The sequence below is a fragment of the Scomber japonicus genome, chromosome 3, assembly GCF_027409825.1.
Source record: "Scomber japonicus isolate fScoJap1 chromosome 3, fScoJap1.pri, whole genome shotgun sequence".
Classification (NCBI taxonomy): Eukaryota; Metazoa; Chordata; class Actinopteri; order Scombriformes; family Scombridae; genus Scomber; species Scomber japonicus.
The window spans coordinates 5,275,284-5,301,830 of record NC_070580.1 but is presented as its reverse complement, the minus strand read 5'-3'; the positions used below and the strand labels follow the sequence as shown (position 1 = coordinate 5,301,830).

Sequence of the window (26,547 nt, the reverse complement as noted above, 5' to 3'; positions counted from 1 at the left end):
CTTAGCCCTCACCATGTATGAGGGACAAACATCATGTTTTTATATTGTAGGGAACATGATCAACCATGCACAGAATCAGAATTAGGTTTATTACCAAGGTTTGCACATACAAGGAAATTGCCTTGATGTTGTGGTGCATAACGATCACAAATATGCACAAAAGTAAGTCCTTAATAATCTAAAAAAGAAAGAAACATTTTATAATAATAAAGTGTACCAGATGGTGATGGAGGAGGTGAGGATGATAGTGTAGAAGTGCTGAATTTCTTCCACTTCAGGAAGTTTATCCTCTGGTGAGGAGCTGTTTTGTCCGAACCAAGTCACCAGATGGTCAACCTTTTATTTATTAAAAAACTGAGCAAGCAGAGATATTCCGCTAATATATGGACAGTCATCAAGACAGGGAATGTCAATCATTACTGAATCACATTTTCCAGCTGTTTTGATTTTGGTTACTGAACAACAGTTCTGTTTGGCAAAGTTTCAAATGAGTGAGGAGCTAATTAATGCTAATTCAAAGCTTCACAGTTCACAGGAATAATAATGTGTTCCTGGAATGACAGAAAGCTCTGAAGTCATTTATTGAGCATTGACTTTATGTATTTTTGTTAATTAATATCTTGCTAAAAAACTAACCAAAGCAGGAGCAAATACTTGGACAGAAAACCCCACAGCTTAATCTACTCATTAGCTTACAGACTTCCAAAGCCAAGTGAAAATAACCTTCGTGCTCAGGCAGCAGTTACATTTCAGTCAGCCTACTCACGTTGAATGGATTATTATGTGAATGTGGAATGCATACAGAGCTGATATTTGGCCTCTATATGCTCTCACTCTCCACAAAGATACACCAAGCTGCCAATAATAGAGGTTACAGAGAGAAAATGCTAATTTTGGGGTGCTGCAGTGCATTTTCTTATCATTACTTGTGTCTTTTCCTTGAACCTATAATCACCTTCACTGAAGACTTGAGGAGACTAAATGAGACAACCCTTCCTCTCTAAGCTATCAAATTCAAACTGCAGCATAGATGGATCAGCTGTCAGTCAGCTTTAGTTGCTCTGCAGTGTTTTCTGATTCCTCTGAGACGAGTTTGTACTGCCACATAAATCTTCTGTCCGAATAATAATGAGGGCGCACAATTGTTTCTTTCATAATTAATAGCCTTCCACATAACAAGACCGCACATGAAATATTAGTCTCTGCATATTTAATATTTAAATGAACTGCTGCACAAAAATACATAAATTACAAACTATATTTTATATTTATACTGTTTACAGATTTAAAAAGACATCATATATTGATGTAATTGGTGCAATGTTTTTTAAATTAATGAATTTGTCCTTTGCAACTAAATGTATTGATATACTATTAGTGAGCACATTATCCTATAATTATTAGTAGTATTTTAGGACATAAGGTAGCTCACATCAAAATATATAATATCTACCTGATGATTTTCTGCAACTGGACTGAATGCAGTTCACATCAATAGATCATTAAAACGTGTATCCTGCTCTCCCAGATTAAATGAAAGAAATGATGAATGAAGCTGACCTACAGCCTGAAACTATATCACCAAACCTGGGGAGTCAAAACTGTATCAAATGATGGTGTTGTGTTGAAATATTGGAGCACTCTGATCAGCCGCAGTGTCCAATCACTAGCAGAAATAATGTGGCGTGTCGCCCAAGCCAACATTTATTTTCACAGCATCACTTGTTTTATCATCTGCAATAAGACTTGTCTACAGGCAGTAAGCCACAAGGGCATGTAGCCACGAACCCTCTGTGCAGTCTGTTTTGTTTGGCCATAACTTCTTATTTATTACTGGCATGACCTTGTTTGCTATTTATTGATTTTTTTATATGTATTATTTATACTGCTGATACTGTTTGTAAGAATATGTGTGGATGATTATAGTGTTCAGAGAGAAAGTTTTTCATTGTATCCAAACACATTTTAATGCACATGACAGTCACTCAAGTCAAGTGACAGTAGCAGCAGTATGACCATAAATTCAATATCCTCTTGGCCTGAAAGTATTAAAGAATAGTGAATAGTGAAAACTCAAGACAACGCACACATGATTGTTTCTTTTAAAATTTTATTTGTAAATGCATCTTGGATAGAACAAAGAAAAAAATATATAATATATTCATATGTACTGAAACGTTAAGTTATGTACACATTTAGGGTTCGCACTAGAAATCTTCACAACCACTGATTTGTTTTTTTGTCTGTTTTTTTTAAGATATGGTATCAGAATAGTCTCTGTGTGTTTCCTGGATGCAGCGATGTACACTCCTGCATATTTACATACATTCATAGGATGCGATAAAACACCTGTGTTCACACAAGCGTTAAAAATTCAAAAATTGAATAAAAAGGAATGATGTACAATGTTGTGTACCCCTGCTTGTTGTCGCTCTACGTTACATGAATGATGATGGACGGCATCGCTGTGCAACCCTACATTCACAGCATTATGAACAGACCAAACGATGAATGAGAGCGATTAGGGCTTTAAAAAGTTTCAACACCTATTGGCGTGGCCTCGAAAAAAAAGGATATCATGATTACATTTCCCAGAAGTTTCATCCTCCTGGTAGTTCAGCACCATAGTGTGTAGTGTGTCCACTGATGTCACCTCAACGTATTGTGATGAGTTGAGACCAAAGGCTTTTCAGGGTGAGTCCAATAACAGATAAAGCATAGCTGAGGCAGCTTTTGTGTCAAGTTATCTGCAAAATAAGAGCTCAAATAATAATGGCAGACTGGGACATTCTGTTTTGTGGCTGTGCGCAGACTGACATGGGCCATAATTTGATTATTTGACTCGAAACAGTCCCCTGTAAGGATTTTGTGGTACAGTAAGGCCAGAAAAGTGATACAAATAGAAGACGAGCGAGTAGGTACACGTGACTTAGCTTAATAAAACAAACAAAGACGACATTTAACACTGAACAGAAGGCCGATTGAACAATCACTGTTTCGCTTTTGCATTTCTTGTGTTGCTCTGTCATTCTCTTCCTCCATGCAGTTTACAAAGCTGCAGTAAAATGTGAGAGGAGCCTTGGTAGCTTATTGAGATTATGCCATCAGTAGTTCATGTCCACATAGTAGAATGATCTCTCCTTGTGCATCAACACTGAGCCGAATAACAAAGGTGTTCATCTGTTCTGACAGTGAACTGTGGTGCAATGCAGCAAAAACTAGGACAAAGCTATCAGAGAAACCTCACAGGAGAAACCTCTGTGGACCCCAGGAAGAGTAACTACTACTCCAGCAGTAGCAGGTGGAGGTCCATATGAACTTCCTTAACTTTGCAAAAGATGAGGAATGTCCGACACATTGGCAGTTTTCCGAAAGATAAAAGGCAGTTGTTCTCCGGGGTTGAATGGTCACGCAAGGCTATTACCAAAGCATCACATAATCCAGACTGAATGAAAATAAGCTTATCTTATCTTTTGCTGAGGCAGGAGATAAGAGCAGAACAAACATAAGGAGTACAACCTACAAAAGCACCAACAGCAACAACAACCGTTAGCTGATTACAGACAAGATGGCAACTGTGTTGGTTTACCTTTGTACAATAAATTAGAACAATCACAGACTGCTGAAACAAAAAAAGTAAGGCGTGCTTCCACTCACTTATTGATTTGATGATGGCACAAACATTTGCGTACACACACACACACACACACACACCTGTTCGCACACACTCACACCTTGCTCCCTTGGCCTATGTCTATGTATGAGAGTGATCCCAGCATTCCCAGTGATCCGAAGCATCAGTTCGCTGAGCGTACTGTCCGGCTGCTTCGTGGAAAACGGTGGACTTTGATGTGTTTTGAAAGATGGTCACTGCGGGCGAATTTCTTTTCGCACACGGGACACTGGTAGGGCTTCACCCCCGAGTGGGACCGCCGGTGTCGCGAGAGCTCGTCCGACCGGGAAAACCTGGGAGGAGAGAGAGGAAATATGTTTTACATTTCACCAATGACCAAAAAATATGTTCAAGATCATAAAAGATGAACGGCTTGACTTTGACTTTAACACCAGTGACTCGTGATTACACTTCAACTTTATCCTTTTGAATGGACTCCATATCTAACTCAAGTCCAAAAAGTATACAATCAACTTTTGTTTTTCCTGGCAACGTTGTGATCTTTTCTCTTGGCTCACGGTTGCTATTGATGGCGTTAGTAAATAAAAACCAAAAGTTCCCGTTCATAGGTTGTTCACACAACCTATTTGAGGTCATACAACCTCACACGACCACATCCGTCACAGATATCAGACTAAAAAGGACCATCCTTGGCACAGAGTCAGCTAGGAAGTTATCTAATGTTATCTTACAAGCAGCTCAACCAGCTTACTTTGTGTTTAGGCAGTACCTCTTTTAAAGGAGCCATCACAAGCAGCAGGTGGTCATGTACACAACCAACAAGACAAGACAGAAAGTTAAAAGTCAACTGAGTGAAACTGAGTCAGAGCACTTCCTTGTTGTTGAAAGGTCAATACAGAAAGATGAAGGAAAGAGCACACCAGCTCTATATCACATTCAGATATGAACACTCAAACACTCATGTAAGTAGACTTTGGACACATCCACATTAAAATGTTTTTCATTTAAAAAGGGCTTTAAAACAAAAATTTCCATCCATACAAGTGTTTTAGCATTGTTTCAGAATTCATCTCCATCCAAGCTAACGCACCTAAAAACACACGTCAACGTACACTGGGACGCAGATTGTCTACTTTGTGGTTGGTTGCTTAGTTGCAGAAAATGCTATGGAGGAAGAACAGCAAAGGTAAGACTGCGTGTTTACAATAACGATAACATATGAGTGTGGATGTAGCCTACTAGCTTAATTGACAATGTTTCTCGCCAAAAAGTCAAAAAGAAACTTGGTTGTTGTCTGGTTAAGTATTCTTTGTACGTAAACAAAGATCATTTGTAATGTAAAGGAACCATCACTGTAAAACCTCTCTAATATTGCATGGAGGTATTTTGTTTTTCAGTTCAACAAGACCAACAGAGCTGTGAGTCTTCTTTAGCAACCATCAAGCTGTGTCACGTCAGTTTCAGCTGCTGGAATCTCCCACTTAAAACTTTCATTCATATGAATATTTTAAGCTTATGAAGTAACTTGTAAAAAATTAATTACCAGCTGTTGTTTCAATGTGTCAAACAATTAGCATGTCATATCTCCTGCTGCTAATCTCAAGATCAGGTGTCATCTATGAATTGTGAACAGAAAAAGATGCCACTAAAAACGGCACCGCAAATCTTAATACATCTTTTTTTAACTAGCTACCAATGCTAAAGGCGGAAGACACTTGGATTCAATGAGGGATTCAACACTAGATGCTATCAAACCCCAACCCCAGTCTCAAGAACAAAATATCAAGGCACACCTGATATTTTCCTTCATAGCCAATTCTGACCTGCAAAACATCTGGAGAAGTGGATTGCTAATTTAGGACTTGAATCACAAAGTTTAAGACCTGAACATGACATGGGATTTGTTTGGTTTGATTTTCGATTTGTTGTTCTTGATTTTGAACATATTGGTCTTGATTTGAGACATGACTCAGGACTTCATGGCCAAGATTTGAGACCTATTTCTGACTTGCAAAACATCTAGAGAAAATGGTTGTTCATTTAAGACTTGAAACATAAGGTTTAGAACCTGGACTTGACTTGGGACTTCATGGCCAAGATATGAGACATAATAGTGACTTGCAAAAGCATCTGGAGAAAATGAATGAAAAGTCCTGATTCATGGCTTGTGGTCAGTATCCTCCACTTGTGTCCAATCATAAACTGTTGTTCTGTTCGCGAGGAAACTATTCATCTTGGCTCCTCTGAACAAACAAATGGTGGCATTTATCTTTGGAGTAAACATTTCTTTGCGTGTTAATGATATTTTACGGAACCAAACTTGACAAGTGCCTACGCTGCATGATGCAACCCAGGATGAAACCCTTGCTTTTTCCACTGCTTTGGCATTATTTTCTATTCAGCTCTGGCAACCTCCTTGTTATTCCCAACATGTATACAACTAGAAATGCTTCCACCGAGCCCAACAGATTCAACGGTGTAATTATCCTTCATGAGCAAGAATTTCCTCACATGTCGATGCTACAACTCATTTGCCTGTAACTCATTTGGAAAAAACAAAACATCGCAGAGGGTTAGCATGCGATGCAAACACTGCTTTGGCTGGAGCCACGAGGATGACGGCTCCGGGGCTTCTTCCAGCAACCTACTTCTCTGAAACTGACTGTCACCAGCCAGCCTCTGCATCCCAGATGTTGCTCTGCTGACCTGACAGGATGATGAATCGATACAATTGCACCCTGTGATTAAGCAGCAACACTTATGGAGAAGCAGGGAAACAAAAAAACCCATAGTACACTCTGTCATATGTAGACACACAAAGCTTAGAAGCTAAAGTAACACTGCTGTAGTAATAGACATGATGAAGCTACTCGCAACATCTGACAGTAGTTCACAGAGAGAGACACTGCCAATAAAAACCATTCCAGTAACACCCAAAATCTAGCCTGTACTTGCTAGTAAGAGATCCTTTGAAATAAGTAGATGAAGTTTACACAGTGACTCGTGTAATTGGATCATTTAAGTCACTTTCTGTGTACTTTAGTGAGCACAATTAACACTTTGGCAGCACAGAGTCTCCATTCTTAAAAACTATTAAATAAAATCTACTGAAAATGAAATCACCTTTTCTGCCCAGAAACATTTCTTCCATTCCAACTTTTAATAACTGGTCAAATGATGAAAAACTACAAATTTTAATGGGAAAAGTAAAAGTATATTTGTTCCTGCTGGCCACAACCTGCTGGTTCTACATCATTTTAATATGAAAAGGTGTTCATGTATTGGTCCTATCCTCATCTTTCTCATTATTTGAGTTCATTGGTAACTCACACACACACACATGCACACATGCAGTAAACACACGTGTTTATTGGTTTTTGCAGACTTTGTCGAATTTTTTATTAATATAAGTTGTGACTGAAACACAGTGGTCAGTTTTGTGAATTGCTTCTGTGGGGGAATGTTGGTTCCCTTTAAATGAAAGATGAACGAATACAGTCTAGACCTGCTCTATGTGAAAACTGCCTTGAGACAACTTTTGTTATGATTTGGATAATATAAAAAAGATTGATTTATTGATTGATTGATTATTACATACAGTACCAGTCACAAGTTTGGACACACTTTCTCATTCACGCGTTTCCAAACTTTTGACTGATACTGTGCATGAAGGACTTTGTGCATATTGTTAATTCAATGTCACTATTCATACAATGCTTTGGGCAATGCATTATCTGATTATGGTCATGTCAGTATATCCTTTTACATTTGAATATAAAAACTGCATTGGTTACTGCAGAAGAGGCTGTCTGGATCTTGTCCAATCCTTCCTGAGACAACAGATCAATACAGACAAAATATAAAAGAAACAGCATAAGAAACCACAGGAACAATCAATCACCCTTCTTGTGATAATTACATTTTAAAAAGTACTGCAGGTGGCTGGTATAAAGAAAGACGGAGATAAAATATTGCAACAACAGACTTTCTTGGGCGACTGTGTGGTTCACTAGGTGACACATAATTACCGGTACATACTTTTATATCAATGTTGATCAATGCAGTCTTTAAGAAAGTACTGAGTGGTGTAACATGAATACTTGGCAGAACACTTAAGCACTTGATAATCAACACCTGTGGTTGCAGGCGCAGGATATATTTACTCTGATGTGTGTATGTGTGTATGATCACTGCAGCGTGGATGCAGAATGAAATTTCATGCTTGACAATAAAAGAGGCCAACAGTTCAATATCTTAACCCAATGTTGCATGTAATGTAATGTTTTCCAGTAAACTGTGCGCTGTCAGATCTGATTAACATGCTGTTAGATGTAGCATGCATACACACAGATCATTTCATTCTTTAAACAGTGACACTATCGCTGCCGTTCTGAAGTCTGACGTTCCAGCATCTGCTTTGGATCTGCTGCTTTGTTAAATGACACAAACTATCAGAGGCACAGTGACAGGATGTATGACGTTCTATCCGCTGCATCTATTTGAAGCTGTTTTCTCTCCATTAAAAGGAATCTGTTTTCATTTCACAAAACTAAAAGCTGTTTTTTATCAAACGGTTGAATAACTGTGTTTGCATTGCTTCAAATAAAAAAAACATCCATAAAAGCTGCACCGCACCCTGATATTCATTAAAAAAACAGTGTTGGCTTGGTGTTGGCAGAAATGAATGAAAACCAGTGGGCCATGTGCAGACCTCTTCTTCTCACCTTAAAAGAAAGGGTTGCACTGCATCCATGCATGAGTGTAAGTGTGGAGTGTATGTACATCCCCCCCCCCCTTATTTAAGCATTCCCCTCGTGTGTGGGCACAGTACTCCCAGAAACGCCCTCAGGGAGTTCCTGGCTTCATTCCTCCAACAGTCAGCCTGAAAGAGTTGAGTAACAGCGCCTGGGCCTGAAGATATCACGCTTTCTAATGAAGAAGCGCCCGAAGGAAACTTGGCAGCTCAGCATTTCTGCATGTGCTCGACTGGTTGAAATTTAAAGGAATACACTGAGAAAATTGTCTGATTGGTCAACATAACAAGAAGCCAACATCTACAGCTATAACTGCTTAGTTTTTAACTATGACAGATTGTTGTAGATTATGAGTAAAACTGACACAAGTTAGGATTGTTCAGAATAGAAGGGACTTCTCTTGCTCCCATAGGACTGTTTGAAGTTTTTAAGTCTGAAGAAAGTCAAAGCTCAAGCAACTCTTTTAGTATAGGAGAACTTTATTAATAGACCAACACATTCCATCTTGCTTTTCTCTATACAACAAAGGTTGCTGGAGCTTTGACTTTTTTTTAACTTTTTTCACTTCTCCATGCACCTTGGAAGTAGGTGAAGTTGTGCCAGAAACCTCCAGCATGAAGTTCTGAAGTCAACACCTGCTGGATGCAAAGGTACATTTAGCTTCCCTTTGGAAATATAATATAGTATGGTGCAGCATAGGAAGTGATGCATAATACCAACTTTTAACTGCTCATTTAGAATAACCAGAAATGATGCAATCAGTGGTCTTAACACCCCAATTCTGTTTCTTTAGCTGCTATGATTTGCAAGCACCTGCAGAACTTTCCTGTCTAACCTAACATCATCACAACTGCTACAGGAGTAACAACAGTGGCCCTGAAAGCTCAACTCATACCACATACAGAAATGTCTACAGCATCATGCTTCTCGAAACAAAGTATTCTTTGGTTGTGTTTTCTCGTTTTGAACTTTTTCTTTCTAAATTCTGCGCATGTGTTGTCAATTGGAAGAAGACGCCCATGTTTTGTCTAATTGCAGCTGTTTTCCCTAAGTTGTAGTGTGTTGAGGCTTCAGGGCCACCATAGGCAACAAACTACAACTGCTAATTCTTACCACAGCAGGGTGCCTCTACTGTGCTGACGTATAGAGTTTTAAACCTAAACCTCACCTCACTGAGTTGCAAGTTCACAGTGTCAAAATCTAGTAATTATTGTACTTTATATTGTGCTGCACACATGCTGCACATTCCAGAATAAATGTGTTTGGGGGGAGGGGGGATGTTTAAGAGGAGCAACAGCAAACTTTCTCCCTGGGGCCCAAACAGGTTAAATACTGTCATGAGTATACATAAGTTAATGACAATTCAGTTTTTGGATCTTTATACCATATAACTAAAAAATTCTAATGGTAAGCAGCAGTTAGATGGGAGATGCTACTCTCCTGTTAGCACTCAATATAGTACTTAGTGTTAGGATGGAGGATCAAAGCCACAATATTAAAGACTAAGTTGGCCAAAACAATCCACTAAGAATCTGAAAAAAGAAGTTTTGGGAGATTGATCTACCTAGAGCAGACTCTCCTTGCACTGTTGATTTTGTTATAGATTTGAATATACAGTACCACACTCTGTGCATCTTTATATCTAGCCATTCCCTTTCTGTTCCTCTCAGTCTATGAAGAACCTTGACTGATCCCTCTCTTCTCTTTCACGCAGCGTGGCAGCCTGGACGTTCCTAGCCCACAGTCATGGTAACTATTCAACACTTTGTCTTTGTTCGCTCCACTTCCTCACTGCTGCTCCCCTTCAAATGATTGTGTGCAAAACTGAAACAGGCCTTTTCTGCCTCTCTATCTGCCTCTCTCTCGAACCCCCCATCCCACCACGGCCACTTCGTCTTCTTGTCTTAGAAAAAAAAAAAAAAAAAAAAAAACTAAGTTACTTTCTGCTCCTTATTCCATTCTGCTGCTTCTCTCACACTTTACCCAACTTTTTTTTCTCCTTTGGTCGGCCCCTTCATTTACCCCATCACATACAGTGGGTGAAATGCACACATGCATGCGCACGCACGTACACACGCACTTCCATCCAAACTAGATCCTGCCTTTTGTGTACAGACAAGAGCTCTTTGTTAGTCAGAACACAGCCTGGATTACTACTGCACACATTTCTGCTGCTCTCCTCATGTATTAGGACACACTTGTGCAGCATTACAAATACAGTACATGAGTGGTGGCAGGTTGCCAGTTTGGTACTAAAGTCAAACAGACCAACACAAAGCTTTTTCAGGGGTATTATTGATGACTCAATATCTGCATGCTAAAGCACCGTTTATACATGATTGAATGTATAAAAGAGTCGGCTCTTCTAAGACTGCTGTCTGCAAGCTGTGGCAGGTTGGAGCCAAATTACGTAACAGCTCTCTGGACCAATGTGTTAATGCACAAGTAAAGGTAAGCATACCATACTGTATGCACAGATGCAAGGCACATGGGGAACACACTCACCATGTCAGTACTTGCCACAGGTAATGAGTGGTGAGTGGGAGTACTGACTGTGTGTTAAGTTAGAGCAGTGGCCTTAATGATCTAATATTAATGTTCACATTAAATTAGGGGTCACACATTGGCTATTGGTCATTCAACCTCTTTTTATCAAGTGTGAAGAAAAAGTGCAATGAATAAAAGCATAAACTTGCAAAAAGTTCTTTATAACCAAAACTGGTTAGTTTAATTAGACTTTTATATCCAATTTCAACCAGTGGTGTGGCCAAATATTTGGAATATGTTAATTTTGTTACTGGCTAATCATGTTTCTTGTATTAGTTGGTTGGTGATTGCTGTACAGAAGAAGCCAGTCAAGAACTGCAAATCATAAAAATAGCATGTTTTGAACTTTATGTCATCGGAATAGGTAAGCAAACATAACACTGTAGTAGCAAAACTCATCTAAATGTGACCCAAACTGTGAGTGAGCTGTTAGCTTTAGCCTTAGCTTGTCATTAGCAGCAGATGAACAGCAGTAGTTTCAGTTCTTGGTCTTCATCTGCTCATAATGTGTTCAGGCACAGTAGGCTACTGCGTGTAGGTCACCTCTTTAACTATAACTGTAGTTACATGTGTGGACAGAGACTTAAAGCACACAAATGCACGTCAGATTTGTGGCTACATGCGTTTAGTAGAGTAAAAGTGAGCTATCGGGCCTGTGTGGACACTGAAACTGTGCTCAGGAGCCTAACTATTAGCTAACTAGGCTACAACTAGGCTATAGCTAAGCTATATATATAATTGCTACAAGAACTATTGCAGGCTTACAGACATAATAAAAAGCTGCTGTTAGAAAAGCATTAAGAGCAGATATGTTTTCTACCAAAGTTAGCTTGTTGTTGTTCAAATATTTGATGAATGAACACAGACGTCGACTCATGTTTTGGACTAATGCTACGCAAAGACGTAGAAATGCTATTAATTTCTGAATTAATTCATATTTGGTGGTGGGGGTTTTTTTGGCATTAAAAACAAAGATTAATTTGGCCTGGCAGGGGTTCTTGTACAATAACAGAGGAAGCAGTGCACTCTTCTCACAATTTGTATGAGTCTCTGTAGCTGACCTGATGTCTTAAGGAAAAGAGCCAGCTAAAATCTGGGCAACCATATCCTCAAGTCACACTCACAACACACACTGTCAGACTGATTAATGTAAAAAGATGCTTCACTTAATGAGCAAAGAAACCAGCTCGCTGATGAAGACATCCAAGTTCTCGCTCTGTGTCTCTCTCTGTTACACACAGCAGGTTCCAAATTAGATCTTGTTGCTTTTATACTTAGCATACACACACACACACACACACACACACACACACACTCATACTGCCCCAGCGACTGCACAGCTGTTGAGACTCAACAGAAGGTGCCCATGTTGTGCCCATGTGACTCCAGCCCACATTCTCAGTCCCAGATTTAGTTTACATCTGCAAAAAGAGACACCCCTGCTATTCTTGTATATCTCAGATATCTCACTACCTGACAAGAAGTGTGACTGTGCAAGCAATCAAACCACTGCCTCACATCATTCCAATTAACACTTTGAAAGCAGCATGACAGTCGTTAAGAACACTCGGGTTGATTGGTTTTGCTCGACTTTGAATCATGAAACCTTGAATAAGCTTCCTGTGAGCTTCTTATTTCTACTATTCCACCAACAGTAATCCAGTAATGTCTGACTTTCACAATGATCAAACGCATTACCAATAATTACATTCATGCTCTAGCTGTTTCTGTTTTACTCCCTTGGAGCTGTTGGAGGGTGTTGGGGGGGGGGGGGGGGGGGGTCTCTAAGCTCCACTAGCCGGTGCTAATAGATGACCCCCCTAAGCGTCAGGTCAGTTCAAGTGTCAGTTAAAATCTGCACCAGACTTGGTTCCATTGAGCAACATGACACCATACTCAGCACATAGACATTTCCCTTTGACATACAATTACTGCTGCTTCCAAATAGGCCACACTAACAAATAGGGGTTAAGCCCTTTTAAATCATGCAGATGCACTAGAGTCTGCTGTTATTGCTCAGTCCTGTGAACAAACCGGCTTTATATAACCAGTCATAAACATGACTCAATCTCTGGGTCTAATCTGGTAAAGATAACAAACGCATAAAAAGCTGCACTGTGCAATTATAGTGATGTTGCATTGGCAGGGTTAATTCGCTCTGAAGGGAGAATGTTTGACGCTGTCAGCCAGTGGACTGTTAATGTGCTACGAAACATGTTCATTCATTGTATCCAGTACCCACCTCCATCCACAGCCCTGCCAGTTGCACGCGAAAGGCTTCTCCCCCGTGTGCCTCCTCAGGTGGGCCTTCAGGTGGCTGCTCTTGGTGTACATCTTGGTGCAGCCAGGAAAAGTGCATTTGTGCATTTTGATAAGATCCGCCACCGGGTTCTTCTGGAACTTCTGATCTCCGACAAGAATCCCTGTTCCCTGACTGATTGAGCTGTCCCCGAGCCCCAGAGGCTTGGCCGCAATGGGCACGGGAGCAATGCGTACAAACTTTGAAGACATGTTCATGGAGGGGGAGGGCAGGATGTGGGGCACCAGGGCAAAGGTCTGACCTTGGATGTTGACTAGTAACTGTGCGATTTTGATGTCTGAGGCTGGGGCAGGCGGTGGGGGTTGGGCTACGGGGGTGAGAGGCGCCGCGGTGGGCTCCTGCTTGATCTGAAGAGGCTGAATCTGTAGGATGACTGGCATCCCACCGTTAGAACCACTGTCTGCTGATGAAGGTTTGTTGGCTGATGCCTTCTTATCCATTGTGCTGGATTCATGTGTGGTAACAGATGTGGTTTTGGTCTCGCTGGAGGCAGCAGAGGCCGGGCCAGCAGTGCAGGCGGTGGGGACAGTTTGGTCTGAATACTTGGCCTCTGACTCCAGCTTAGGCTCAGGGGATGCATCCCTGCACCACTCCAGGCCAGCTTCTAGACCAAAAGCCTCCTCTAGTCCCACTCCCAACCCTGGGCAACTCTCTCTGATCTCCTGCTTCATTGTCACCACCTCCATATTCTCCTCCAGGAATTCTTCAATTTCTTCCAGTGTGGGCTGGAAAGACCCTCCGAGTTGTTCCTCTGCTTCTGCATTGGACCAGGCAAGGAAGTCAAAATGTTCCTCCTTCACAGGCTCACGTTTCAAGGGCTCATCTTTCCTTGAGTCCCAGAGGAAAGTAGATAATGGTATAGGTGCCCCAGACGCTACAGCAGCACTGCCTAAAGAGGCCTGGGACAGCAGGTGGTCCAGGATGCTGTCCTGGCTCTCAGCACTAGAGTTACTGCCGTAGCTCGAGCTGAGCACCTGGGAGTCCGGGCTGGAGCAGGAACGAGGGCTGGACGACTCGCTAAGGTCATCCTCCGAAAACGGTGATGGCATCACCTGGTAGGAGCTCAGGTCTGTCACCATGTCAGACACCCGGTATGCTGGTGGAGAGCCACCGTAAGGAAGAAAAGTCTCCTCGCTCACTGGGGAGTTATCCACCATCCCTGGCTAATGCCAAAAACTGCTGTCTCTTGTCGGACCTGGAGTCTGCGTTTAGGAAGATTTGTAAGGAAATGATCCCCCCTCGCTCGGAAAGTTAGGCCAAATAAAACCAGGTCACCAAGGCCAGTCCTCTCACTGGGGTGAGATAGTGAAACACCTGGTGTTCTCTCCCAGGGTGGAAAAAGTAAGCGTCAGGGAAACACTCTTACAATCCAAGGTCTCCAGCCAGGACGCAGTATGTCTAAATGGAAATAAACAGAGACAGTGAGAAGTCTGTTTATCTTAATCCCTCATGCACCTTCTGTTTAACTTAAAAAGGAAACAACCTGACTTTGAAAGATAGTGTCAGGTGGTTTTATACGTATTAAGAAATGTATGATAATATGTCATATCCTTTAATCGATATGTCAACCTATATGAGATGCTTGTCATGCTGTGTATGCAAACTCTAAAATCCCACAGGATCACACCTTGACCCTTCACACCTAAGCATTTCCCTGTAATGACCCTTCATCACATCGCAGAGAGGTCTGTATGAGCAACCAACATTTCAACCAAACAGTGATATCACCTTCTCTATAGGACTCTCGTGTATGTCGAAAAAAGCAAAGATTTGAATTTGAGAGTTCATTCTTCACCTTTTAAAACTGGAATGTCATGCATCTGCTTATGAAATGCACCTGAAAGCTCAGAAATAAACCTAGTAAGTGGCTTAATTTAGTGTGTTGTGTCTTCTCATCTTGTGACCCCTTCAGATTTATCCTGCGACCCCTTGTGACTGCCTTACTTTATACTGTATACTACTTAACTGTGCAAAGTCACGCTAACATCATTATGGGTAGAAAATGTCTATGATGTAAGTGTACACTTCAGAACCTTTTATAAAATACATGTAAATCATATATGCACTATCTTCTCTACTTAAAAATCCTAAAAAAGAATCCAGACTAAATTAGAAGCTGTTACTGTACTCAATTTATGTAGTATCATTAAACACAGTATTTAAAGGGACTCTGTGTAGACTGTATTATATATGTAGTGCAGCAATGACATCTTACTGAAAAACAATATTCAAATATAAAATATCAAATCAATGAATTGGGATTTTTTTTTTAATTCACACCTTTGAATGTGTTATATTAGTCCTATATTACAGTCATTTTCTTAATGAGAGGTTTAATGTCATGTATTGTTTATGCACACTTTAAAGTCTTCATATACTTTCTTTGATTTATCTCCATGCTACTTTCTATGTCTATTTTAGTATCAGGCTATAAGTTAATGAGTCGGTATTTAATATTATAATATAATTGATTGGCATGAGCTTAAACAGCAAAGCGAGTATGGTTCTATGTTAAAATATATGGTTTATATTACTCCTGCTATAGTTCATAAATAGGTTATTTTCCTGGAAGAGGGCGCGTTGGTCCTATACTGCCTCCCTCCTCACCCCCCCCCCCCCCCCCCCCCCCCCTCACTCCTCCCGCCTCCATCCTTCCTCCCTTTCCAGGGCCCCCTGCCTGGTCTGAGTGACCGAGAGTAAACCCAGCCAGAGGGAGAGAGAGAGAGAGAGAGAGAGAGAGAGAGAGAGAGAGAGAGCGAGAGAGAGAGAGAAAAGAAGAAGAAAAAACTGTCAACAATATTATCAGAGAGCACCACATGGGGCAGGCGTGCGCTCCTCTGCGTAAATCACCTGCCCTGCTTGTTTACGGGGACAATTAAAGAGCTGTAAATCAGTCACATCTCTGCCTCTGAAGTTGGGAATATGCATTTTTTTACACATCAGCCAACAGATGTACAACCCTTCAGTATAGCGGTGCACACTGTTCTATTCAATGCTTTATTTTGATTTGAAATCATTTCTCATGTTGTTCATGGAAAGGAACGATTCATCTCTTAATGACTAAGTTGTGCATTTTCACACAGCCAGTGCCTTCTATTTATATATATTCACAGCTGAAGCATACTTTGCATGATTATAATAATGATCAGATTTGTGTAGGCAGCGTGGATCCTGTAAAACTTGTAAATCCTGTCACATGCGCAGCTGCGAACACAAGAGAGACCAAAAACACATTGAAAATTCATTCATTTATATTCTGCACTTTCAACTGCGGCACCCTAAAAAAATAAAACAAAAGAAAAAATCCGACCCTCCGTAATCACAGTCGTGGACTGTGTTTTTCTGGCGGTGCATACATAACGCATGAGTAGGCGCGCGTCTCCGCTCCTCAACGTAAACATGTTTTCGTCCAGCCTGCTGCAGCATATGGCACCGACTCACACGCTGCACCCCTGAACGCACCATCACACGAAACATATCAAAAAAAAAAATCCTCCAGTCTTACCTTGATCACTCAAAGCAAGAAGCATATAATCCCAATGCAAAAAGCGCGGGGAGTGTTGCTTTTATCCGGTGCATCGGACGGGGCAGTGTTTGCCCTTGAGACTGGCCGTGCAGCAGCAGCAGCAGCAGCGTTGGTTCAGACTGGACTGGAGCTCTGACTGAGTTGTACTATATGACCGTCACATGACTGCCAGTGTGTGTGGTTTACTGTAGTGAGAAATAAGAGGCTGCCGTTGGAAGGCTCGTCCCCGCTCTGCAGCCTCATTGGTCGGTCGTGGTTGGCTGGAGGCGGGTCGTCCGGTCTTGTCAGAAGGTTCTGCTGCGTGGAACAACATGTGGGGGGAAAGCCTGGGTTGAAGGAAGGAAGCAGAGTTGTAAACTGGCAACATGGTCAATAACAATCATGGGGGTTAAATAGAAGCGAGGCAGTGAAGCAGAATCTTTTAATCAACAGAAATACAGATGAACTATCTGCATCTTGTTCCGCAAATACTCACTCACAGTTGCACATGCAGTCTGCACATATTATGTAAACCTATGGAACATTGCACATGTGTATAGCTCAGCCTTTCTGCACATTGCACATTTATTTTGATCTGTACGAGGGTTTATTCTGTCAATCTCAGGACCATTCACATGTACCCTATATAATATCAGGAACTTCTGCATATTCCAAATGTATATACTGTAGATATATTTATTTAATTACAAACATCTACATTACTGTATATAGTATTTTATTTTATCTTATTTTTGTATTATTTATTGTTGATTCTATTTTTAATACACTTTCAGCCTTACACTACTTTTTTCCACTGTACTACCATGTCTATTTGATTTTCTCCCAAGGGAAATCAATAAAGATACATCTTATCTTAAATTTAATCAGGTATGAGATATTATACAGCTCGAAACACTACATAAGATCAAACTCATTGAAGTGTCTGATTAATTTCTAGATTTATTTTACGGATTTAAACACGTCCGATTTGTATTTGGGAGCAAGTCCAAGTCAGGTTTGAGTTTTATTCATTTGCACAGGTGAGAATTATTGCAATGGAATATCTTCTGCAGGTAAAGACACAAAAAGAGGTGTATTCAGTGCATCTATCTAAATAATATATAAACCGTATTTACAATGAAAAATTGAATATGCCATTCAAGGAGGATAATTGTCTTGTTTACCAAGTCCTCCAGAGTCAAATCACATTGTAGGACAAGATGTGAGTCTTTCATGTCTCTGAATGCAGTTAAAATGACAGCTGAATATTTTCTTTTTATGATAAGATAAGTTAAGATAAGATATTCCTTTATTAGACCCACGGTGGGAAAGCTGACAGCATTACAGCAGCAATCACGGTCATACAGTGTTTGACCTCATGCCCTCAGGCAGGCGTTACAGAGCCATAAGAACACACACAAACAGACTCCTGAACAGTTTCTTCCCCAGAGCCATCCAGTCACTAAACAAATCACAATCACACTGACAACCATGGGACAATATGCAATAGGGACTGTGCAATAATGTTTTTTTTTTCTTATTTTACTTTATTTTATTATTCTATAGTAGGGACTGTGCAATAATTTTTATATCGTATTGTTTTTATTCTGTGTGTATGTTGCTATGCCACTGTGATGAGTCCCTTGCAATTTCGTTGGAGAACTTATACAATGACAATAAATCATATTCTATTCTATTCTAAGTGGATAGTAAAAATAGAAAGAGCATCAATAAAAATAATAAAGAACAATTAATAATAGGTAAGTACACAAGCAATAAAAACAACAGTAGTAAAACTTATAGTAAAAAATGTAACATTTGAACAAGACTAATGTTGGTGTTGTCAGAATGATAATATATTGCACAGTAGTGTACATTAAAAAGTACAGCTGTGAAACTGATATGTATAGTTTATTTGACATTAAAGGATCAGACTGTCACTTTTCTATATTTTCCTTAATGTCAACAAATCTCATGTGCAGAATCAATTGAGCAATTTACTAACATGTATTGAGTGTGTATCCAAAGCCTGATATATCTTATTCTTCTGTGCCCCAGAGCTTCATTTAAAGGCTATTAAAACATGTCAGTGAGCCACATTGCTGCACTGGGTGACATGTTCCTTCACCTCAAAGACAGTGGTTATCAGTCTGCTAGAAATGGCTTTAAAAACTAATGACAGTGATCGCATTTTCAGTCTCCATAGAGCAGTTCTGTGTGAGGCACTGAGCTTCACTAGCCTCTTATGCTTCATATCACAACTTCCTGACTGTACAGTTCTTTGAGAAATCACATACTTATATATGCGAATAATTACATCTATCTGTCTTAAATCATTTATTCTGGTTATATACTGCTCATAAACGCTAAATATGAGGAATTAAAGTGACACCGATTAAGTCCAAGTCTTGAAAAGTTGAAAACAGTTACTAATTACACAATCTGTATATCATGAAAAATGACTTTGCATGTTCTTAGCAAGAAAAGCCTCCAACCCAGCTCTTCCTCAAATACAAGAGACAGAAGAGGACAGTGTCTTTGGAGTGGAAGATAGTATCAATTGCCACATTTTCTTTTCAATTCAATAAATCTTTATTGTCCCTGCAGGCCAGTTCTGGTACAGCATAAAAAACAAGACAGGAGAAACATACTGTACTGTACATTTGACAGCAACAATAACACTATAAACTCAAGTAATCATTAGCTGGAAGTCAGCTGGAGTGTTGCATCATATTTATTTATCACTATATCACTGGATGGGTTGTGCAACAGGAAGAGCAGTAAATAGGTTGCATGTAATTATAAATGAATAATGTATTTTCATCTAGCATTTATCAAATCTTGGTAGAGCGACATCAGCTGAGTTTACTGGCTGTCAGGTGGTCTGTCAGAGGCCTATCAGAGGTAAGTGTAGGTCAGTGTTGCCTCACAGCAACATCAACACTTCCTCACACAGAGAGGAACTCACTCTCATAGAAACAATGTGGGCGAATCAGTCGAGCCTGACAGGAAATGTTTCAAAAGCATTAGGGTTTGTTCTTTAACATAAGTCAGCTTGAAGCTCCTGAAAGACACACGATCATGGAACAAGAGAGAGAGAGTTATTCTGGGAATGGCAGCTGCAATTAGGTGTATCCACATATGAGGTGGCAGACTTTTTTCTACCACACATTTCCACATTTTACAGCCCGGAGGAAGGAGCTGAAAATAGAGTGTGAGAGCAGAGGCATTGTTTTTAATTCTTGTCTCTCTCTCTGTGACGATGGTGGCAGTGATTAGAGGGAGTCTATCTGTCCTGACGGGCTTTTGTTCTTCTTTTCCTGTTGGGAAAGGGAGAGTAGCAAGTGGTGATTGTAGTAAATAAACACGTACTCTAAGACTTGAACTTACTGTGAGTAGTGTTACACATGGAAATACATCTTGAAAACAGATTTTCAATGTAGTACAATAAAGCACTTATCTAGAAAAGTGGAGCTAATATTAGCCTTGAAATAAGTATTTTGCAGACAGTGGTACATTTACAGTAGTTGTACAGTACTTTAATTTTAATTTAGAGCTGATATCATTTACAACATCAATCTTTTAGCTTTTATTTTGCAAATCCAGATAGTTAGATAATGCATTGCTATATTAAAATATGCAACACTTTACAAAATAGTTATAAATAGCTCCACCTTCACCAATTCAACTTTAAAATGCTGCTTAAATGTCCATACTGTATGTCAAACAGTGATAGTAATCTATTATATGAAATATATATTACAATAATATAATTATGCATTATGAGACTTTTATTTAGATACTTTAACACTGTAATTTAGCATGTGTACATTGTTACTTTTACTTATAGAGGCATTCATTTACTTTTTGGGCACAAGGGGGCAACATAACAAACTGTAAACACAACACTGACATCATTTTAACTTATTATGACAGTGAATATGTTGCCTAATTACATGTTGAAGAGACTTTAAAACAACTGCAACACTGTCATTCATTTGGAGTCCCTGGCTCTATTTTGGTTGGTCTCTTTAGCTGCTAAATGCTCCTCTGTGTGTGCTGTTTGGTTCTGAGCAGGTAGCGTACAGTGAGTTCATTAGAACTTGTTTTTGCTGAAAACAGACGCCCACTGCTGCTGGGAATAAGATTGATGAGCAGTGAGGATGAAGGAAAGTTGTGTCGCCTGCACCAAAACATGCTGAGACATTAAAACACTATAGAGCTGTGGGAAGTGCAGAGGTCTGTTAGTATTAAAAAAAGATGTGTAGCTTTAAGTAAAGGATACTTCTACCACTCACTAAATTAGCTGTAATTTTAAATGCATTAAGGTTATAGCTAAAGACTGAAACAAGTTGAGTCCAAACTTAAGTGTTAATCACATCTTAGGTAGTAAACAAAGATAAAAAGAAGTTTGATGTTCCACTGCTTACCAATTATACTTCTGCCATCTAATGAGTTGGCAGTTACTGAAAACTCAAAGTCATATTGTCCTACAAAGTGTTTCAGTGCTGGGGTTCCTCTGCCAGGCTTCAGAGGCAGTCCTTTGAGATTTGCTTATGACATATGAAGATGAAAAGATGATTATAACGAAAAAAATTGTTGTAGTTTCCCATCCTCAATCAATCAATGTGAAAGCAATAACACTAATAATTTCCTTAAAGAGAATAGGGCTGTTATTATATATTTCATTTGTTTCCCAAATCAACAATGTGGCCCATCTCAATACTTCCCATCTTCCTAATATTCCCTATCCTGTCTGTGACACTCACTTTTAAAAAGTTTGCAAATGTAAAGTTTTATTGATAAGAAAAAAAGGCACAGTCATTTCCTAAAACAGCTGGGCACTAGTGTTTTTTAGTAAATGTCACTTAAACAGTAGGATGTAGTGTATTTGTTGGGGACTATTTCCAGCAGTGGATGAATACACATTTACTTCTCTAGTGAGTATTTGTGACAGTAGGATCAGTGTTTGAGGGATTGAATCCAAATAAATTAAAGTGTGTGTTCATGGTAATGAAGAAACATCCACCCAGTACACTGACAACAATGGAGCTTTATGGCACAAATGAAATGATATATCAGGCATGTTAGTAGATGAATTCATTGTTGGTTACGGTCTTTTCACGAGATTTGTTAAAAACAAGAAAAATATACTCTATCACCAAACATCCTTAAAAATAATGTAAAATTAATTTCTCAGCATTGTTCCCCTCTTCACAGAGCTACTTCCTGTCTCACCCCTCTGACCCCACAGTGTCTCCACTGATGTAGAAAATAAAGGGCTTGACAAATCTCTGCACGGGAGCCTATACAGACCGCATTACAGTAACTGGATGTTATTAGGTCTACCGTGTTGTGCGACAGGCAGAGCGACATGTCTGAATGATCCCACTTGACCTCTTAAGCCAGCCATCAAACAGCTGGAGCCAAAAGCCATGAGACCATCCCTGCAGGGTAGCTCTGCCTGTGCCCACAGCTTACTGGGCTCGGTCTGTGGAGGGATGCAATCGCTGCTGATTCGAGGATTAGTCACTTGCCTTTGCCCTACTTCTTTCCTCTCCGTCTCCGTCTCCCCAGGGATGTGTACAGGCTCTCATTTTTCAGTTGGTAGATGTTGAAATCTGGTTGCTGTTTCCCTCAGGAGATGCTACAAGCCATTGGATGCTGTAGAAGACATCCAATGGTAAATGAAAATAAATAAATAAGGTGATTTATTCTAAGTAGATGCAGCATGGGACGTTTCATGGCAGAACATTTGTCACCGTTTTTATACATTTACCCAATGATGACAAATACAGAGGAGCACAAACTGTAACTGTAACAAGTATACCAGGTGGACATAGAGCAGCTTGAACTTCTTTTAAAAAAACTCTTGCTAGCAATGACACCTTCAATCAAGCCATTTTTAAATATTTTGGCGTAAGACCAGGTCACACAGTGGTTCATATGTTACCTCTGACATGACCCTCATAAAAAGCGAAGCCCTATTGTATTTGTAATTCTTATTGTTTCTCCAATGAAAATGAGGCTGTTTGTTGTCATTTAAAGGCATGTATATATATTATGGCTTGTGTCATGGTTAGTCGAGCAGGTGGACCCAAATGCAAAGACTGCAGGATGATAAAGACTGATAAAAGGCACTTTATTCTGGCTGAGCAGGAAAGACTAGAAACACTGGCTGGGAAGTAAAAAAAACAGCATCGCAGGACAAGACTAAGATAAAGCAGAGCTGAACCAACCAGAGGAGCTGGAAAACTAAGACTTTAATACACAGAGGGTCATTACAAACAGGACACAGGTGAGTATAGCCAGGCACAGGTGAAGCACACGAGGAAATCAACCATGGCAGGAAATCACAGGAAATACAGACAACACACACACAAGAAGAAAACCTTTTAAAATAAAATAGGAACTAAAACATAACCAGAAAGCTCAGGCAGGATGCGACAGCTTGTTGTCACTTTTTAAGCAAGCATAATCTGATAACTCTGTTGTAAATAATAAGCTACTGAGCTTTTAAAATGATGTGCAGTGCTTGTATAGGCTGGTTTTGTAGTACTAGTGACAGACTGAATATACTCCTGCGGATATAACTGTGAAAATCACTCCTCAGTATTAAATGCAGACATTATTCTACAGTAGATGTTTGTCCGGTCCGAATTCCACATATAATTCACATTTATTTGCAGCGCAAACTTTGTTGTTGTTGTTGTCAAGGCAACATATCTTATAGGTTATATCACATAATATTATATGATAATATTAGTATGTAATATGTTATTAATGAATTTACACATGTATTTATTTATTTGAAGTTTTTCCTGCCGGACGTAAACCCTGATCCACACTAGGCTATAGCCTTATTTACATGTAGACTAATCAGTTGTTGTGATTTTATGAGTCATCCACACATTGATCTCGTCAAGGTAAGGCTATAGCCGTACTTAGATGTAGACTAATCAGTTGTTGTGATTTTATAAGTCATCCACACATTGACCTTATCAAGGTAAAAGTTATAGCCTTACTTAGATGTAGGGGCTGTACTAAGGCTATAGCCTTATTTACATGTAGACTAATCAGTTGTTGTGAATTTATGAGTCGGTGTCGCACCATTCCCATCACTTTTACCACCACATGTCACTGTAGTACAGCGTCATGTGCGTTACAGTCGAGTGTTCATTAGCCCCCCCCCCCCCCCGTTTTTAAGCCCGTTCATTAATGCACCACTGACTACTGGTTGTTAGGCCACATGAATGAATAGTAGTTACTTACTGAGATAAGTACTGCTGTATATTTAACAATGATCCAGCTTAGTTTTTTGGGGGGGGATATGACCAAACTACACAGTCAATAGCTATGAATATCAGAACTGAACTGATTTTAATTTTAATTTTAACGTTCCAATAAACTTCAATTTGACCTCTGAGTTCAAACTAAAGGATGAACTTGTACAGAGACTTACTTCTAGGGCAACTTTCTGGCTAACATGAGAATATGAGAAAAATACCAATCAAACCATCAGTTATCTTGCCTTTTTACTGTAATATAACATGATGGAGAAAACAAACCTGAAATGCTTCTCCCAGTGAGGAACTGGTGTCCTGCTGAGGTGCAGAATCACAGCATACACAGCACCTGAGATTAATAAAGCTTGTGAGGAGAGAACATCTTTAGTGAGTAAGGTGGTAGACAGTCGTCTAACATATCAAGTGCATGCTTGACTACTTACTAAAATATTGCTGAGCTGGTTTACAGCCCTGTCATGATCAATAAACCACCACAATAATAGAAGCATGCACCTCTTTGTTTAATGTTCCTGCTGGATCTCTGTAGGAGCTGCTAGGTTCTAGCTCAATTATCTGTACTTTGTAGATGTGACTTCAGTAGCTTTAGCTTGTTCACAGACCTTTCAACTGTGCTGCAATACCTGCTGCTTACCAACAGAGGTTAATAAAAGTCACTGATTTCTTAATACCTCTGTAACATACAGTAGGCCGCCGTAATAACGACGCAACCTACTGTGTTACTATGATGTAATTTACCGATTGATTAAGTGTTAAGTTCAAATGCTTATCTTAAACTTCAAACAGTGGACATTTTGTCACAAGCCAAAGATTTGTCTTTGATGAAATAAGAGAGGGGAAGAGTACAGCCAGGCAGAGAAATACTGCGGTTTCCTCACTCTTGTGTCAACATACGTATCCACAAATGGGTCAAGAGATAAAACGATGTAATAACGGAGCTGTGTGGAAATCCTGGTGTCACTTCTGGACAAGGAGTAGTAGTCTTATCTTAAGAAAATTCCCTCTGGTGCATTTACAGACACAATCACCTTTAGTACCACTTAAATCTCAAATTGGACAAGCAGTCACAAAAGGAGCGTGACTCAACAGCTTGCCCCTTCATTGGGGCTCAAGTCCTAACAGTCCTGATCATATTCGTCATGCATGTTTTCAATCATTGTCAATTTGATGGCATTAGAGAGTTTTCTTCCATTATTTTAAAGTTTTTTTTAAAGGGGGAAGCTTCCTTATCTGAATGGAGGGTCTAGGACAGGGGGTTGGATTACTGTGCAGATTGTAAAGTCCCTTGAGGGCAATTCATGGGGCAATTCCTCTCCTGAGTGCTCCGGTCGAGCTACTCAGTAACCAACACATCAGGCTTTGGTCGAATCAGACAATTTGTAGGTGTGAATATGTGGATGTGTGACTGTGAACAGGGTGCTACTGCAAAATAGAGCACTGTTCTCAAGGGTGAAACAAAAAAAAATAAAGACTGCAATTATTTTCTATATGTGGAAAGTTCATGAAAAGATGGTTACCAAGGTGTGGATGACTTCACAGGTAGCATTGGGAGAGTGGTTCACATTCACACTTAGAAGAAGAACACAACGAGAATTCAAGTTTAACAGTAGTGATCACAACAACAATCTGTCTCTACAAATTGTCATCTGTATGTACGTAACACAAATAAGTCTGTCTCACATGTGTACACATCTGACATAAAAACCACACACGATCTAACACACCACATTGTCTTCATGTACACAGTTAATTAATGGTCACCCATTCAAATACATGATCATTTAAGTCTATTAAGTCTGTTGGCTTTTTTATCTGCTGTGTTAAAAACCTCCTTCTGCTCTTTTTCTTGGATCAGACTATGTTAATGATAAGCCTTGTTAAACTGTATGTGTGTGTATGTGTGAGTGTGTGTGTGAGAATGTGTGTGAGAGCTTGCAACTCCAACTGCTGTTGTTTCCAAAAGGTATGCAGTCAAATCCAAGTGCATACAGAGAGGGGTGAAAAAGGTCAAAAAGGTAGGTGGCTAGCTGAGACTCAACAGGCAACAAGAACAAATGATGTAATGAAGTTATAATGTCCCTAAAATAAAGCGTCTGTGTCACTTCAGTCTATCAATTGTTAAGTGCTGACACCTGCTTACAGTACATTTTAAGCCTTGTGTTAACTTACTGCTGCCCTCTGTAAGGAAGCCTTGAGGGATGCAATATATGACTTGGACACCATCTGCTGGTTTAAACAAGGTACTGCAACATGAAGCCTGATTGCATTGTTGTTTCTTTTTGGACTGAATTAACACTAGCACTGACAGGACTGCTGGTGTAATATAACAGTGATCACACTGTAATATGTAAAGGTATCCGAGACAGGAATGTTTACAATCCTTTATTCTCTAAAATAATATATGAGAGCTCACAGTAGGTCTATCTTAATTCAACTGCAAGCTTAAAATTACATTAAACATTAACTGGTCAGTGTCTCCTCTG

At 39.8% G+C, this 26,547-nt stretch overlaps 1 protein-coding gene across 1 annotated transcript; it reads right to left on the bottom strand.

Moving 5' to 3' along the window:
- Positions 1 to 2,101: 2,101 nt before the first annotated feature.
- LOC128355696 (Krueppel-like factor 15) lies at positions 2,102 to 16,946 on the bottom strand. The gene is made up of 3 exons (XM_053316019.1): positions 16,761 to 16,946; positions 13,178 to 14,653; positions 2,102 to 3,966 (listed from the first exon to the last, which is right to left on the bottom strand). The coding sequence occupies exons 2-3, from the start codon at positions 14,410 to 14,412 to the stop codon at positions 3,798 to 3,800; spliced, it is 1,404 nt and encodes a 467-aa protein (XP_053171994.1). The 5' UTR covers positions 14,413 to 14,653; positions 16,761 to 16,946; the 3' UTR covers positions 2,102 to 3,797.
- Between the last annotated feature and the right edge of the window lie 9,601 nt (positions 16,947 to 26,547).